The sequence below is a fragment of the Pristiophorus japonicus genome, chromosome 11, assembly GCF_044704955.1.
Source record: "Pristiophorus japonicus isolate sPriJap1 chromosome 11, sPriJap1.hap1, whole genome shotgun sequence".
NCBI lineage: Eukaryota > Metazoa > Chordata > Chondrichthyes > Pristiophoridae > Pristiophorus > Pristiophorus japonicus.
The window spans coordinates 212,676,665-212,689,966 of record NC_091987.1 but is presented as its reverse complement, the minus strand read 5'-3'; the positions used below and the strand labels follow the sequence as shown (position 1 = coordinate 212,689,966).

General features: G+C 44.3%; 1 protein-coding gene across 6 annotated transcripts in view; it reads left to right on the top strand.

The window, feature by feature from the left end:
- zbtb16a (zinc finger and BTB domain containing 16a) overlaps positions 1–13,302 on the top strand; it is a 283,192-nt gene that overhangs the window by 55,864 nt on the left and 214,026 nt on the right. For 5 of the 6 annotated variants that reach the window (XM_070893149.1, XM_070893148.1, XM_070893147.1 and 2 more), the window contains exon 3: positions 13,025–13,072. The exons of the other annotated variant lie outside the window; for it this stretch is intronic. In XM_070893149.1, coding sequence (XP_070749250.1) covers positions 13,025–13,072 — 48 coding nt within the window. The remainder of the gene's footprint in view (positions 1–13,024; positions 13,073–13,302) is intronic. 6 annotated transcript variants of the gene reach the window in all.

Genomic DNA, 13,302 nt, shown 5'->3' with positions numbered 1-13,302 from the left:
TTTTTCTCATTCCAGGTGCTTGGACTGATGATATCTCCTCCCTGATGGATATATCTTTCTATTTCATGCCAGTGGCTATGGGCAGTCTTCATCCAGTCTATAGCATGCCTGTGTACTAGATCAAAACTGCTCAGAATGTATTAGTCCTAATTCAAGATCTCGAATGTTTTATCCGCCGTTAGAGTTGAGGTGCATTCAGGCAGTGTAGGGACAGCTTCACCCAGTACCTTAGCCATGTGGCCCTGACTTGACTACACAATGCTACAATAATGGATAAGGTCCCAGTCAACAACACTAGTTTCAACATTCTATTTTAGTTCCTGTGGTTCTGAAGCCTCATAAGACAAGGAGTTGTCTTATGAAGAAAGATTGAGCAGGTTGGGCCTATACTCATTGGCGTTTAGAAGAATGAGGTGATCTTATTGAAACGTATAAGATTCTGAGGGGATTTGATAGGGTAGATGTTGAGAGGATGTTTCCTCCGGCTGGGGGAATCTAGAACTCGGGGGCATAGTTTCAGAATAAGGGATCGCCCATTTAAAACGAGATGAAGAGGAATTCATTCTTCGAGGGTTGTGAATCTTTGGAATTCTCTGCCTCAGAGAACTGTGGAGGCTGGGTCATTGAATATATTTAAGGTGGAGATAGACAGATTTTTGAACAATAAGGGAGTCGAGGGTTATGGGGAAAGATCAGATTAGTCATGATATTGAATGGCTGAGCAGGCTCGAGGGGCCGAATGGCCAACTCCTGCTCCTATTTCTTATATTCTTGTGTTCATCGATTGTGAGTCCCTTGTGTGGTGAGCAGGGATTTGGTACTTTGGAGGGTGAGTCACCCTGAACTACACTCTCTCTCTCTCTCTCTCTCTCTCTCTCTCTCTCTCTCTCTCTCTCTCTCTTTCTCTCAACGAGACTCCCCAGATATTGGAGGAGGACTCAAATCCATATGTACCTTTTTCAAAGTCCAAAAATGGAGGTTTCCACAAGTTGATGGAAGAATCAGTGGTGAATATTCTTGTGAAATGTAGAAAGGTGAAAAGAAATGATGCAGAGAGTTGGCGTGTGATGTGAGGCACACCAGGACTAGTTGGCACTAACTAGAGATCTCGTTGACCATATTTGGTAGACCTCTTTTAATACAATACTAATCTGTAAGAGATATTAAAAACAAAATAAATTTGGAACCATTTCATCAACTTTATAAGAGTTTAAAATCTTGCTTTTGGCCAATTAACTAAACCAAGGGTTCATTCCTAGAGATTCCAAGACCTCTGTCTGTCTAGGTTCAGTTGGATCAGTGATTTCTCCAGTATTGCCATCTGCCTCACCCTCCAGATCCCGCTGTGAATATTTGTTGCCACCATGGCGGGTTCCATGGCTACCTCCAACTTATAAAGAACGCCATCAACTTGCATTTATTTTTGGACTTGAGGGGAATCAAGAGATGGAGAGTGGGCGGGAAAGTGGAGTTGAGGTTGAAGATCAGCCATGATCTTATCGGATGGCGGAGGGGGCTCGAGGGGCCGTATGGCCTACTCAAGTTCTGGTGGAGTGTCTTAAATGCATTTCAACGTGATTTAAGAAATGGTGGCCATACACTCCTTTGTCAAAATGTACAAATACCGTGGACTTTATTTTGTTTTATAAAAGTACCTCTTCAGAATGATCTTGCACAAAGGCTAGTTCAGTGTTTTTATTGACGAACAATTTCTTGTAAGCCTTTTAAAAGTTTTTTGTGGGGGGGGGGTTTGTAAATCGTGTATTAAACTTGCCTAGTGACTGAGCCATTGGTTGCCGGGCAATGAGGTGAAGTAATTAATATGCTGGCGTTTGGTGGCTCCTCCTTTGCAACATCTGCTGTATGTTGGACTGGACAATGCACGTCTCCTGACGGGCCCGTTTATTCTATGCCCTGCTCGCGAAGCTGGCCTCCAGCCGATGATTGGTCGGCAGTGTGTTGCGTAGCTCCCCGTTCGTATACCACGAGCCCAATGAAGGGGCAGCGCTGCTGGAGTCGGTTTGCAGCTGCAACATATCCCTCCAACTCCACAAGGAAAGGGGAATAAACCGGGGGTGTTCTCTCTGCTACAGGCAGGCTGCTTGTTGAGGAGCTTGAGCATCATATTTTGACCCAACCGTAAATAGTATCCACTTTAAAATTATAAGCAATGTGGAAATCTGAAATAACAACAAAGATTGAGAGTGCAGGTCGAAAGAAAGACTTACATTTATATAGCGACTTTCACAGCCCCCGGACGTCCCAAAATGCTTTTCCAGCCAATGAAATACTTTTCGAAGTGTAGTCACTGTTGTAATGTAGGAAAACCGCCAGCCAATCTGCACACAGCAAGCTCCCACAACCAACAATGTGTTAATGACCAGATAATCTGTTTTTGTGTTGATTGAGGGATAACTATTGGCCAGAACACCAGGCCAGCTAATAACTCCTCTGCTCTTATTCGAAATACTGTCATGGGATAGCAAACACACCACCTCAAGAGACGCGGAGGGTATAATATATTTCCCGGGTTCTTTTGCTTAAAAATTCCTAGCAACACATTGCTATTAAGAACTAGTTGGTTTATTAGCAAAGGTTTAACAATCACACTACACATTACCAGTTCATGCACCAGGCTCACAACCACCTGCCTCATCATGGATCCCCCGAACCCACCGGGCTGGAGTTTTATTGAGTCTTGTGAACATCACGTGACTGGCTAAGCCACTCCCAACTCAACAGCTCGACAACTATTATAAGTGTCCCCTGGCTAAAAGGGGTGGAGAGGGGGGGGACACTAAAACCGGCACAATAAACAAATTAAACTTTAGACAAAACATCAAATTAAAATTTGGTTGCCGGGGGTGATGATGCACTCCAGTCCCTCTGGCGCCCACCTCTCTCGGAAGGCCGCGAGCGTACCGGTGGCGGCGAACGTGTAACGAATTCGCGTATCATCCTTGTGCAGGAGCCATCCAGCAAACTCTACTGACGCTCAATGGTTTATGTGCAACGACCAGCGGATCAGCTGTGAGCATACTCACCGGTGCGCACGTCACAGGGGGCAACTTGGAAGTGATGCCGTGATTTCCAGTTGGCCGAGGTCTTGAGGGAGGTGGGGCTGTTGAATAATCTTGGTGCATCGGAGCGTGTTGACGATCGAGCGGCTGGGTCGTGAGGCTGATCTTGAAATGTCAGCAGGAGTCGCTGAATGGCGCTTGAGAAAATGAACCCCGGCTGTTTGTTTTTTTTTCCTTCCCCTAGCCAAGGGGCTTGCAGCTCCGAACCAGAGATCATTTGACACGGCACAGACCAGGATTGGCTCCATCGTGCACCAGGCAGCAAAATCAGTCCACCAAGCAGTGCTGCCTTTGTTTAAAGGGACAGTTTAAATGGATAGCGTTAAGTCGAGATCGCGGAAAGCTGATTCAGATGCAAAATAAATGATGCATTTTCAAGAGCTGATTGAAATCCATGACTGGACCAGATTTAATATATGTTTGCAGATTGGAACACTTAATTAATACAATGGGGATACAATTTGTGTGTTTTGAAACACACAATGTTGTGCATAACAACCTGGCCCCACTATTTTATGGTGACTGAATAACTCGAGTTCATTGGGATTTTGGGGATCACATTCCATGACTTCAGATTTATTTATTTTTCTTTCTGAAAACTAAAAGCCAGCAGCCTTGGCAATGAGGGGTTCATCTGGTGCGGTTGATGAAACTTTCAGGCTAACATTTGCAACGGGGGTGGGGTGGGGTGGGGTGGCGGGAGCGGAAGAAAGCGAGAATGAGAATTAATTGTGTACATAGGCGTGTCTAAGCTTGCAAATGTGTATCTCCTGTGGTTGTGGGGTTGAGAATGAGGAGATACGAATATAGGATTAAATGCAAGAGATTTAGGACAGGCAGCAGGAGAAACGTTATATTTTTATACACGGTGGTGAGGAAGGTTCCCATTATGCCGCGCGACCGCCTCGAGAGTCTGTTGAGCCGCCTTCCTAATGGAAAAAAAACGCACGTGTGTGGAAGTTTGAACGGACCCAACCACTCTCTGCGTAAAAACGTTTTTCCTCTTGTCGCCTTTGGTTCTTCTGCCAATCACATTGTCATGTATGTACATGCTGTTTGTAGCCACCAGATGGTGTCATTGTTGGAGGCCACTGAGCAGCCCGTACATGGTGCTGCTCTGGTATAAAAGGCCAGCCGTTTTGTGAGTCAGGCACTGGGCCAAAATAAAGCAGTCAAGGTTGTATCTTAGCTAAACAGTACTCTGTTTGTTTGAAACTTTATTGCATACATAACACACCTTAAATTTGTGTCCTCTGGTTCTCGACCCCTCTGGAAATAACCTTCCAGAAGTACTAGGGGACCGAGGGTCTAGTGAGAAGGAGGAACTGAAGGATATCCTTATTAGGGGGGAAATTGTGTTGGGGAAATTGATGGGATTGAAGGCCAATAAATCCCTGGGACCTGATAGTCTGCATCCCAGAGTACTTAAGAAAGAAATAGTGGGTGCATTGGTGATCATTTTCCAACAGCCTATCGATTCTGGATCAGTTCCTATGGACTGGAGGGTCGCTAATGTAACACCACTTTTTAAAAAAGGAGGGAGAGAAAACGAGTAATTATAGACCGGTTAGCTTGACATCAGTAGTGGGGAAAATGTTGGAATCAATTATTAAAGATGAAATAACAGCGCATTTGGAAAGCAGTGACAGGATCAGTCCAAGTCAACACTGATTTATGAAAGGGAAATCATGCTTGACAAATCTTCTAGAATTTTTTGAGGATGTAACTAGCAGAGTGGACAAGGGAGAACCAGTGGATGTGGTGTATTTGGACTTTCAAAAGGCTTTTGACAAGGTCCCACACAAGAGATTGGTGTGCAAAATTAAAGCACGTGGTATTGGGGGTAATGTACGGACGTGCATAGAGAACTGGTTGGCAGACAGGAAGGAGAGAGTCGGAATAAACGGGTATTTTTCAGAATGGCAGGCAGTGACTAGTGGGGTGCAGCAGGGCTCAGTGCTGGGACCCCAGCTCTTTACAATATACATCAATGATTTGGATGAAGGAATTGAGTGTAATATCTCCAAGTTTGCAGATGACACTAAACTGGGTGGTGTGAGCTGTGAGGAGGACACTAAGAGGCTGCAGAGTGACTTGGACAGGTTAGGTGAGTGGCCAAATGCATGGCAAATACAGTACATTGTGGGTAAACGTGAGGTTATCCACTTTGGGGGCAAAAACACGAAGGCAGAATATTATCTGAATGGCGGCAGATTAGGAAAAGGGGAGGTGCAATGAGACCTGGATGTCATGGTTCATCAGTCATTGAAAGTGGGCATGCAGGTACAGCAGGCAGTGAAGGTGGCAAATGGTATGTTGGCCATCATAGCTAGGGGTTTTGAGTATAGCAGCAGGGAGGTCTTACTGCAGTTGTACAGGGCCTTGGTGAGGCCTCACCTGGAATATTGTGTTCAATTTTGGTCTCCTAATCTGAGGAAGGATGTTCTTGCTATTGAGGGAGTGCAGCGAAGGTTCACCAGACTGATGGCTGGACTGACATATGAGGAGAGACTGGATTGACTGGGCCTTTATTCACTGGAGTTTAGAAGGATGAGAGGGGATCTCATAGAAACATATAAAATTCTGATGGGACTGGACAGGTTAGATGCTGGAAGAATGTTCCCGATGTTGGGGAAGTCCAGAACCAGAGGACACAGTCTAAGGATAAGGGGTAAGCCATTTAGGACAGAGATGAGGAGAAACTTCTTCACTCAAAGTTGTTAACCTGTGGAATTCCCTACCGCAGAGAGTTGTTGATGACAGTTCATTGGATATATTTAAGAGAGAGTTAGATATGACCCTTGTAGCTAAAGGGGTATGGAGAGAAAGCAGGAAAGGGGTACTGAGGTGAATGATTAGCCATGATATTGAATGGTGGTGCAGGCTCGAAGGGCTGACTGGCTTACTCCTGCACCTATTTTATGTTTCTATCTACTGTCTGGACCCCTCATGATTTTGAACAACTCTCCTGTCAGCCTTCTCTGCTCTAAGGAGACCAACCCCAGCTTCTCAAGTCTATCCATGTAATTGAAGTCCCTCATCCCTGGAACCATTCTTGTAAATATTTTCTGCACCCTCTTGGGCCTTCAAATCCTTCCTAAAGGAGAGGAGCTCGATTTTGGCTTACAACCTTCTGACTCAAGATGACCCTGAAGCGCAAAACTTATTGCCTAAAGTTTTTATTTTGCTATAATATGTTGCAATGAATACATCAAGTCTGGTAATTTTTTTTTTGTTTAAAATAATGCAAATAGGATACAACTTATTTCAGTCGATAGACTTTGATGTAGCACTGTTAATGTAGAAAAAAGTCCCAAGGCGACTTCATAAAAGTGTTATCAGATAAAATTTGATTCCGAGCCACATACGAGATAGGAGGCTTGGTCACCGAGGTAAGTTTTGAGAAGTGCCTTAAAAGGAAGAGAGGCTTAGGGAGGGAGTTCCAGAGCTTGGGGCCCAGGCAGCTGAAGGCACGGCCACCAATGGTGGAGCGATGGGAATCGCGGATGCACGAGAGGCTGGAATTGGAAAAACAAAATGTATTACTTCTAGAAAGGAAATGTCAGAAATGTCTCATTTTAATTCAGTCGATAGACTTTGATCCAAGACCATTCCTCGACAGCACACGGCCGCGAGTTGTTGTTTCGCTCTTGCATCGTTCTGGTTTATGTGAGAAGCTTTCATTTCATTTTTAAGTCCCTCCCCTGCTGATTTTATACAGCCATGACAGTGGAGAATATAGCGACACTCAGCAGGGAGCAGTTTAAAAATAAGGTAATGGCCCCCAACCTGTGTGTATATAACCACAACGCTTCAGGCTCATTGAATATTAATTTCCCAAAACGGTAGTTTTTGCTTTCTGTGGAAGAGTATTTTTCTTTTTTGAACAAGGCCAGATTCTACAACAATGCAGAACAATTTACCAACCTACATCCATTGCAAGGAATTTATATAGCGCCTTTCATGGACTTCAGGACATCCCAAAGCACTTTACTGCCAATTAAGTCCTTTTGAAGTATAGTCACTGTTGTAATGTCGGACTCATCATGAGGAAAAGCACAGAAGATCCCCTCATTAATTCTAATCTTTGCAAACTATTGATTCCATACCCATATTTTTTCACCCTTGTATACCTAGGTGAACATAAGAATTAGGAGCAAGAGTTGGCCATTCGGCCCCTTGAGCCTACTCTGCCACTCAATAAGATCATGGCTGATCTCTTATCTCAACTCCACTTTCCCGCCCGATCCCCATATCCCTTGATTCTCCTAGGCTCCAAAGATTTATTGATCTCCGTCTTGAATATACTCAACGACTGAGCATCCACAGGCCTCTGGGGCAGAGAATTCCAAAGATTCACCACCCTCCTGAGTGAAGAAGTTTCTCCTCATCTCAGCCCTAAAATGGCCGACACCTTATCCTGAGACTGTGAGCACTGGTTCCAGACTCTCCAGCCTCCCGCGTTGGGTGCAGTAACTTTGAAGCTTAATATTTGACGATTTGCTTTGGGGATGGCTTGGAAAGAAGATTAAAACTGGACTCCATATTCGACAAGTTAAAGGGAGGGGAAATCCGATGGGAAGAATTTTCTTTCAAAGTACAACACCTTTTATAGAGGAAACTAATCATCTCTTTAGTGTCTGTCCATTTAGAGGAAGTACTTTGAATTTTTTTTTAAGTATTCCTTCTCTCCAGACTTTCTTCTGCTTTGACCAATTGGAGAATCATTGAACAGTCAGTGAATATCTCAGTTTGTAGACTGATGCAATGCTTGCCTGATGTGTTGTCATTGCCCCGTAACAAGGGATAGTGTTCGAGACACTGACAAACCCGTATCTCTTGATGCGATTCTGCTAATTGGTGGAGCTCCTTTTGAGACATCCTGGTTGTAAGTCTCCACTTCGATTCCTGCAAGGATCTGAAGGCCAATTATTTCTATTGCTACTCCAACTGGAATTTTCGAAAAAACATGTGCAAGCAATGTTCTTTAAACTGTTTTTTTTGATTAGCACTTCGGTAAAGTGTAGCTGTGTATGTCAATGTTTTCATAGGAAGAAAGACTTGCATTTATATAGCGCCTTTCATGATCATCAGACGTCTCAAAGCGCTTTACAGCCAATGAAGTACTTTTGGAGTGTAGTCACTGTAATGTAAGAAATGCAGCAACCAATTTGCACACAGCAAGCTCCCACAAACAACAATGTGATAATGACCAGATAATCTGTTATGTTGATTGAAGGATAAATATTGGCCAGGACACTGGGGAGAACTCCCTTGCTATGTCCATTTAAACTGTGGGAAAACACTTAGCGATTCAAATTATACATGTATTGTCTGAAGAGAGCATTTTGAGCTGATAAGTAGAATTTACAGCACAGAAATAGCCCATCGGCCCAATTTGTCTACACTACCGTTTATGCTCCACACAAGTCTCTTCCCACCCTCCTTCATCTCACCCGATCAGTATGACCTTCTATTCCTTTCTCTCTCCTCAGGCTTACCCTGAAAGGCATCAATGCTCTTCACCTCAACCACTCCCTGTGGTAGCGAGTTCCACATCCTAACCACTCTCTGGGTAAAGCAGTTTCTCCTGAATTCCCTAACGGATTTATTGGTGACTACCTTATATTTATGGCCCCAAGTATATCATTAGGCTGAAGTACTGGTGGTCACGGGTCTGTTTGTGGTTTGAGTAATTTGAGGTGATGAATTAAACCTATCCCACAGGATTTAAATTGGCACAATATTCTAATGTACTGGGCTAGATGTTGTTTGGCCTTTAGTGTATTGGAATGCATGCATTAAATAAGCCCAGAAACAACATTGTGCTGTTCTGTTGTATACACACAATGTCCTGTGTCTGATGCTGTGCATTCCTTTTCACCCAGTTAATACACTGCCCTGTTGTCGTTTGCTCAAGGCCTTTTGTCCAGCAGCCACTCACACCCAGGAAGTATCCTCCTATTTACTCGTGCATTCCGTGTAAGCTGTTGGAAACCCACCTGAATACCCCGCTATCCTGGGTGGTTTTAGCCCGGGGTGGCTGGGGGTCTCTGAGCAAAGCCACCTCACATACTCTGCCTTTCAAGTTCCTGGCAGACGTGTGATTGAGAAACAGTGAGCTGAGGAATGCAGTGAATGTTAATCTCTACTGCATCACCTGCTCCAACGCAGGCTGAATTATTATTGGAGACACTGACAGATCAGTTACTTGGCGCTAACACGTGAAGAATTCAAACTGTCCAAGGATGTGTGTTTTTTTTTTAACTCTCTCCACCCTTTAATCATTACACCTAAAAACACTGGAATTCCCTCTTTAAACTGCTCAACTTCTCTGTCCTACTTAAAACCTACCGAGATTTTGGACATCTGCCCTAATAGCTCCTCATGTGTCTCGGTGTCAAATGTTGTCTGATAACGCTTTGTGAAGCACCTTGGGATTTTTACTACATTAAAAGCGTTAAATAAATACAAGTTGTATTGTAATCTATTTTCAAACAACTCAAAACTATGAACTCTTTCCCTCCCTCTGTCTTAACCCTTTCTCTTAATCAGTAGGTGGGGCACAGGTCTACTGCGACTAATGGCCACTTTAGAGAGGGCAGTTAAGAGTTGACTTTGTTGATGTGGGTCTGGAGTCACGTGTAGGCCAGTCAGGGTAAGGGTGGAAGGTTTCCTTCTCTAAAGGACATTAGTGAATCAGTTGGGTTTTTGCAACAATCTGACGGCTTTATTTTTAAACCAAATTCAAAATCTCCAACTGCAATGGTGGGATTTGAACACTCTCATTCTCTGGATCACTCATTGGCAGTCCCTCGAAATCGAGGAAGACTTGCTTCCACTCAGGTGACTGAACAGTCCAATACAGGAATTGCAGTCTCTGTCACAGGTGGGACAGACAGTGGTTGAAGGAAAGGGTGAGTGGGGAGTCTGGTTTTCCGCACACTCCTTCCGCTGCCTGCGCTTGCTTTCTGCATGTTCTCGGCGACGAGATTACAAGTCCGGTGACATAACCACTGAGCTCTGGAATTCCCTCCCGAAAGCTCTCTGCCTTAAAACCCCTCTCTCCTCCTTTTAAGATGCTCCTTAAAACCTACCACTACTGTACCCTCATTCTATATACTGTGCCATAAAGCTTTACTTCAGTTTCTCAATTAACAAGCAATGAATGCTCGAGGTACAGAATGTAAAGATTATAGGTCGTTTTAAATCGTGATGGGCGAGGAGCAAGAGAGAAAATAATTGCCTGCCCTCTGAGAGATAAGCATTCCTTTTATATTCAGGAATTGCACCTGCACTACACGTGTGCAGTTTTTTTGTTGTTGCTTTGATCAAATTGATATGTGGTGTAGGCTTAACACTGCAGCACCTGTGGAAAGAGCAGGGCTGACTGGCATAAAACACTGCTGTTTTATCTCTTGGCAACCAGCTTTCAAATCCAGCCCAGACAGGTGGTTAGATACACTCAAGAGGCCCCGACACTAAGGAAATGGGAGTGTGTGCAGACTGGTGTTCTGTCCTAACAGACCTGCGTCTGCAGATTAAAACCCCAATTTTCATCGCTCCACCATTGGCGGCCCTGCCTTCAGCTGCTTGGGTCCTAAGCTCAGGAATTCCCTCCCTAAACCTCTGTGCCTTAAACCCCCCCCCCCCACTCTCTTCCTTTTAAGACGCTCCTTAAAACCTACCTCTTTGACCAAGCTTTTGGTCACCTGCCCTAATATCTCCTTATGTGGCTCAGGGTTAAATACTTTTCTGGTAATTGCTCCTGGGAAGCACCTTGGGACGTTTTAGATGCTATATAAATGTAGGTTGTTGTTTGCTTTGGTGCTGCTGGCTTGTGGCAAAAGTAGACCAGGCAATGCTCAATACGGAGGTAACTTCTATTGTAGGTGCTGTCTCCAGAGTCCTATCAAAGAGATAATCCAGTTCTCAAAGCGAACTGGACTGCAGATGTTTAAAACCAAACTTGATTTCTGTTTGAAGAGTGCATGGTTCTCATATCCGCTGCCCACATTTGTATATTTGTCAGAACTGTTAACACTTGGGAATGAATGACTCTCAAAACTCACACACAACTTCCCTGCAATTATAGGGACGTGTGGGCCAATCACTGCTGAAGTTTTATTGAGTTTATTAGGCCAACTGGATGGCGAAGAACAGGACCGGTAATAATGGCACCCCTTCACCCTCTTTTTTTTTTTTTTTTTTTTTTTTTTCTTGACGACGTGTTTTGTATCTCCCTCTTTACCTCCCCTCCCTTTCCCTTCTTTCCCCCCCCCCCCTCCCACCGCCTCCTAACTTGTTAACATGTGGGTGCACGTCCCTGAGCACACAGCTGAAATCTTCCTGTGTGTCGGTTGTGATGTCTGATTTGTGTCCTTGTGAAGTCACAGAATCATAGAAATTTAAGCAACAGAAGGAAGTCATTCGGCCCATCGTGTCCGAGCCGGCCGAAAAAGAGCTACCCAGCCTAATCCCACTTCCCCGCTCTTGGTCCGTAGCCCTGTAGGTTACTGCACTTCAGGTGCACATCCAAGTACTTTTTTAAATGCGGTGAGGGTTTCTGCCTCTACCACCCTTTCAGGCAGTGAGTTCCAGACCCCCACCACCCTCTGGGTGAAGAAATTTCCCCTCATCTCCCCTCTAATCCTTCTACCAATTACTTTAAATCTATGGCCCCTGGTTATTGACCCTCTGCTCACGGAAACGGGTCCTTCCTATCTACGATATCTCAGCCCCTTGTAATTTTCTACACCTCAATTAAGTCTCCCCTCAGCTGCCTCTGTTCCAAAGAAAACAACCCCAGCCTATCCAATCTTTGCTCATAGCTAAAATTCCCCAGTCCAGGCAACATCCTTGTAAATGGGGATGGAGTATAAAAGCAGAGAAGTCTTGCTACAGTTGTACAGGGTATTGGTGAGGCCACACCTGGAATACTGCGGCAGTTTTGGTTTCTATATTTACGAAAGGATATACTTGCTTTGGAGGCAGTTCAGAGAAGGTTCACAAGGTTGATTCTGGAGATGAGAGGGTTGACTTATGAGGAAAGGTTGAGTAGGTTGGGCCTCTACTCATTGGAATACAGAAGAATGAGAGGTGATCTTATCCGGACGTATAAGATTATGATGGGGCTTGACAAGGTGGATGCAGTGAGGATGTTTCCACTGATGGGGACTAGAACTAGAGGGCATAATCTTGGAATAAGGGGCCGCTCATTTAAAACTGCGATGAGAAATTTCTTCTGAGGGTTGTGGATCTGTGGAATTCGCTGCCTCAGAGCTGTGGAAGCTGGGGCATTGAATAAATTTAAGACAGAAATAGACAGTTTCTTAACCGATAAGGGAATAAGGGGTTATGGGGAGTGGGCGGGGAAGTGGAGCTGAGTCCATGATCGGATCAGCCATGATCGTATTAAATGGCGGAGCAGGCTCGAGGGGCCGTATGGCCGACTATTGCTCCTATTTCTCATGTTGTTATTGTAAATCTCCTCGTGCAATCACATCTTTCCTGTATTGTGGTGACCAGAGCTGCACACAGTACTCCAGCGTCTCTGATAAACTTGCAGTAAACAAATGAAGGCTACGTTGCAAGCTAGACTGGTGCATAAGTCACGTTTAGACTGCGGTTATTCTCCTGGTCTGGCTGGTTTCTTGCACCATGAACTGAGGTGCCCAGTATAAAACAGTGGGTGGATCTGCTGTTCGTGAGACTTAATATCAAATTCTTACAGGACTTTTAAAAAAAAAAAACCATTTTCCTCAGTTAGGGTAGCTTAGAACACTTTCAATGCAAGTAAGAGATTTTAAAATATATGGAAGGATCGGTGGGGGAGCAGTTGACTGAGAGAATATCGCTTAATCATTTCATTCATTCATTTCTTTCATGCATTCATTCATTCATTCATTCACCCACTCCATTCATTCATTCATTTTTTTTTGTAGATTCATTCAACCAGCTTCTGATGAGCAAGAGAGTGCAGATGGTCGGACGTAAGCCTTTGCTGCAAACACTTGTGCTCCTCGTGAGTGGGTGGTTTGGGTGGGAGGGAGAGAGGCTGCAAATTGCAAAATTAATATATTCTTCAAAGTTTTTTTTGTGTTTTGTTGTCCCGATGGGAACAGATGGTTTGTAGACGGTGTTTGACTGTGCTGGTGGAGAATTGGTTCCCTTGAGAAACATTTTACAGCCTGGAACTCTTAAGTCTAAAATAAACATCCTT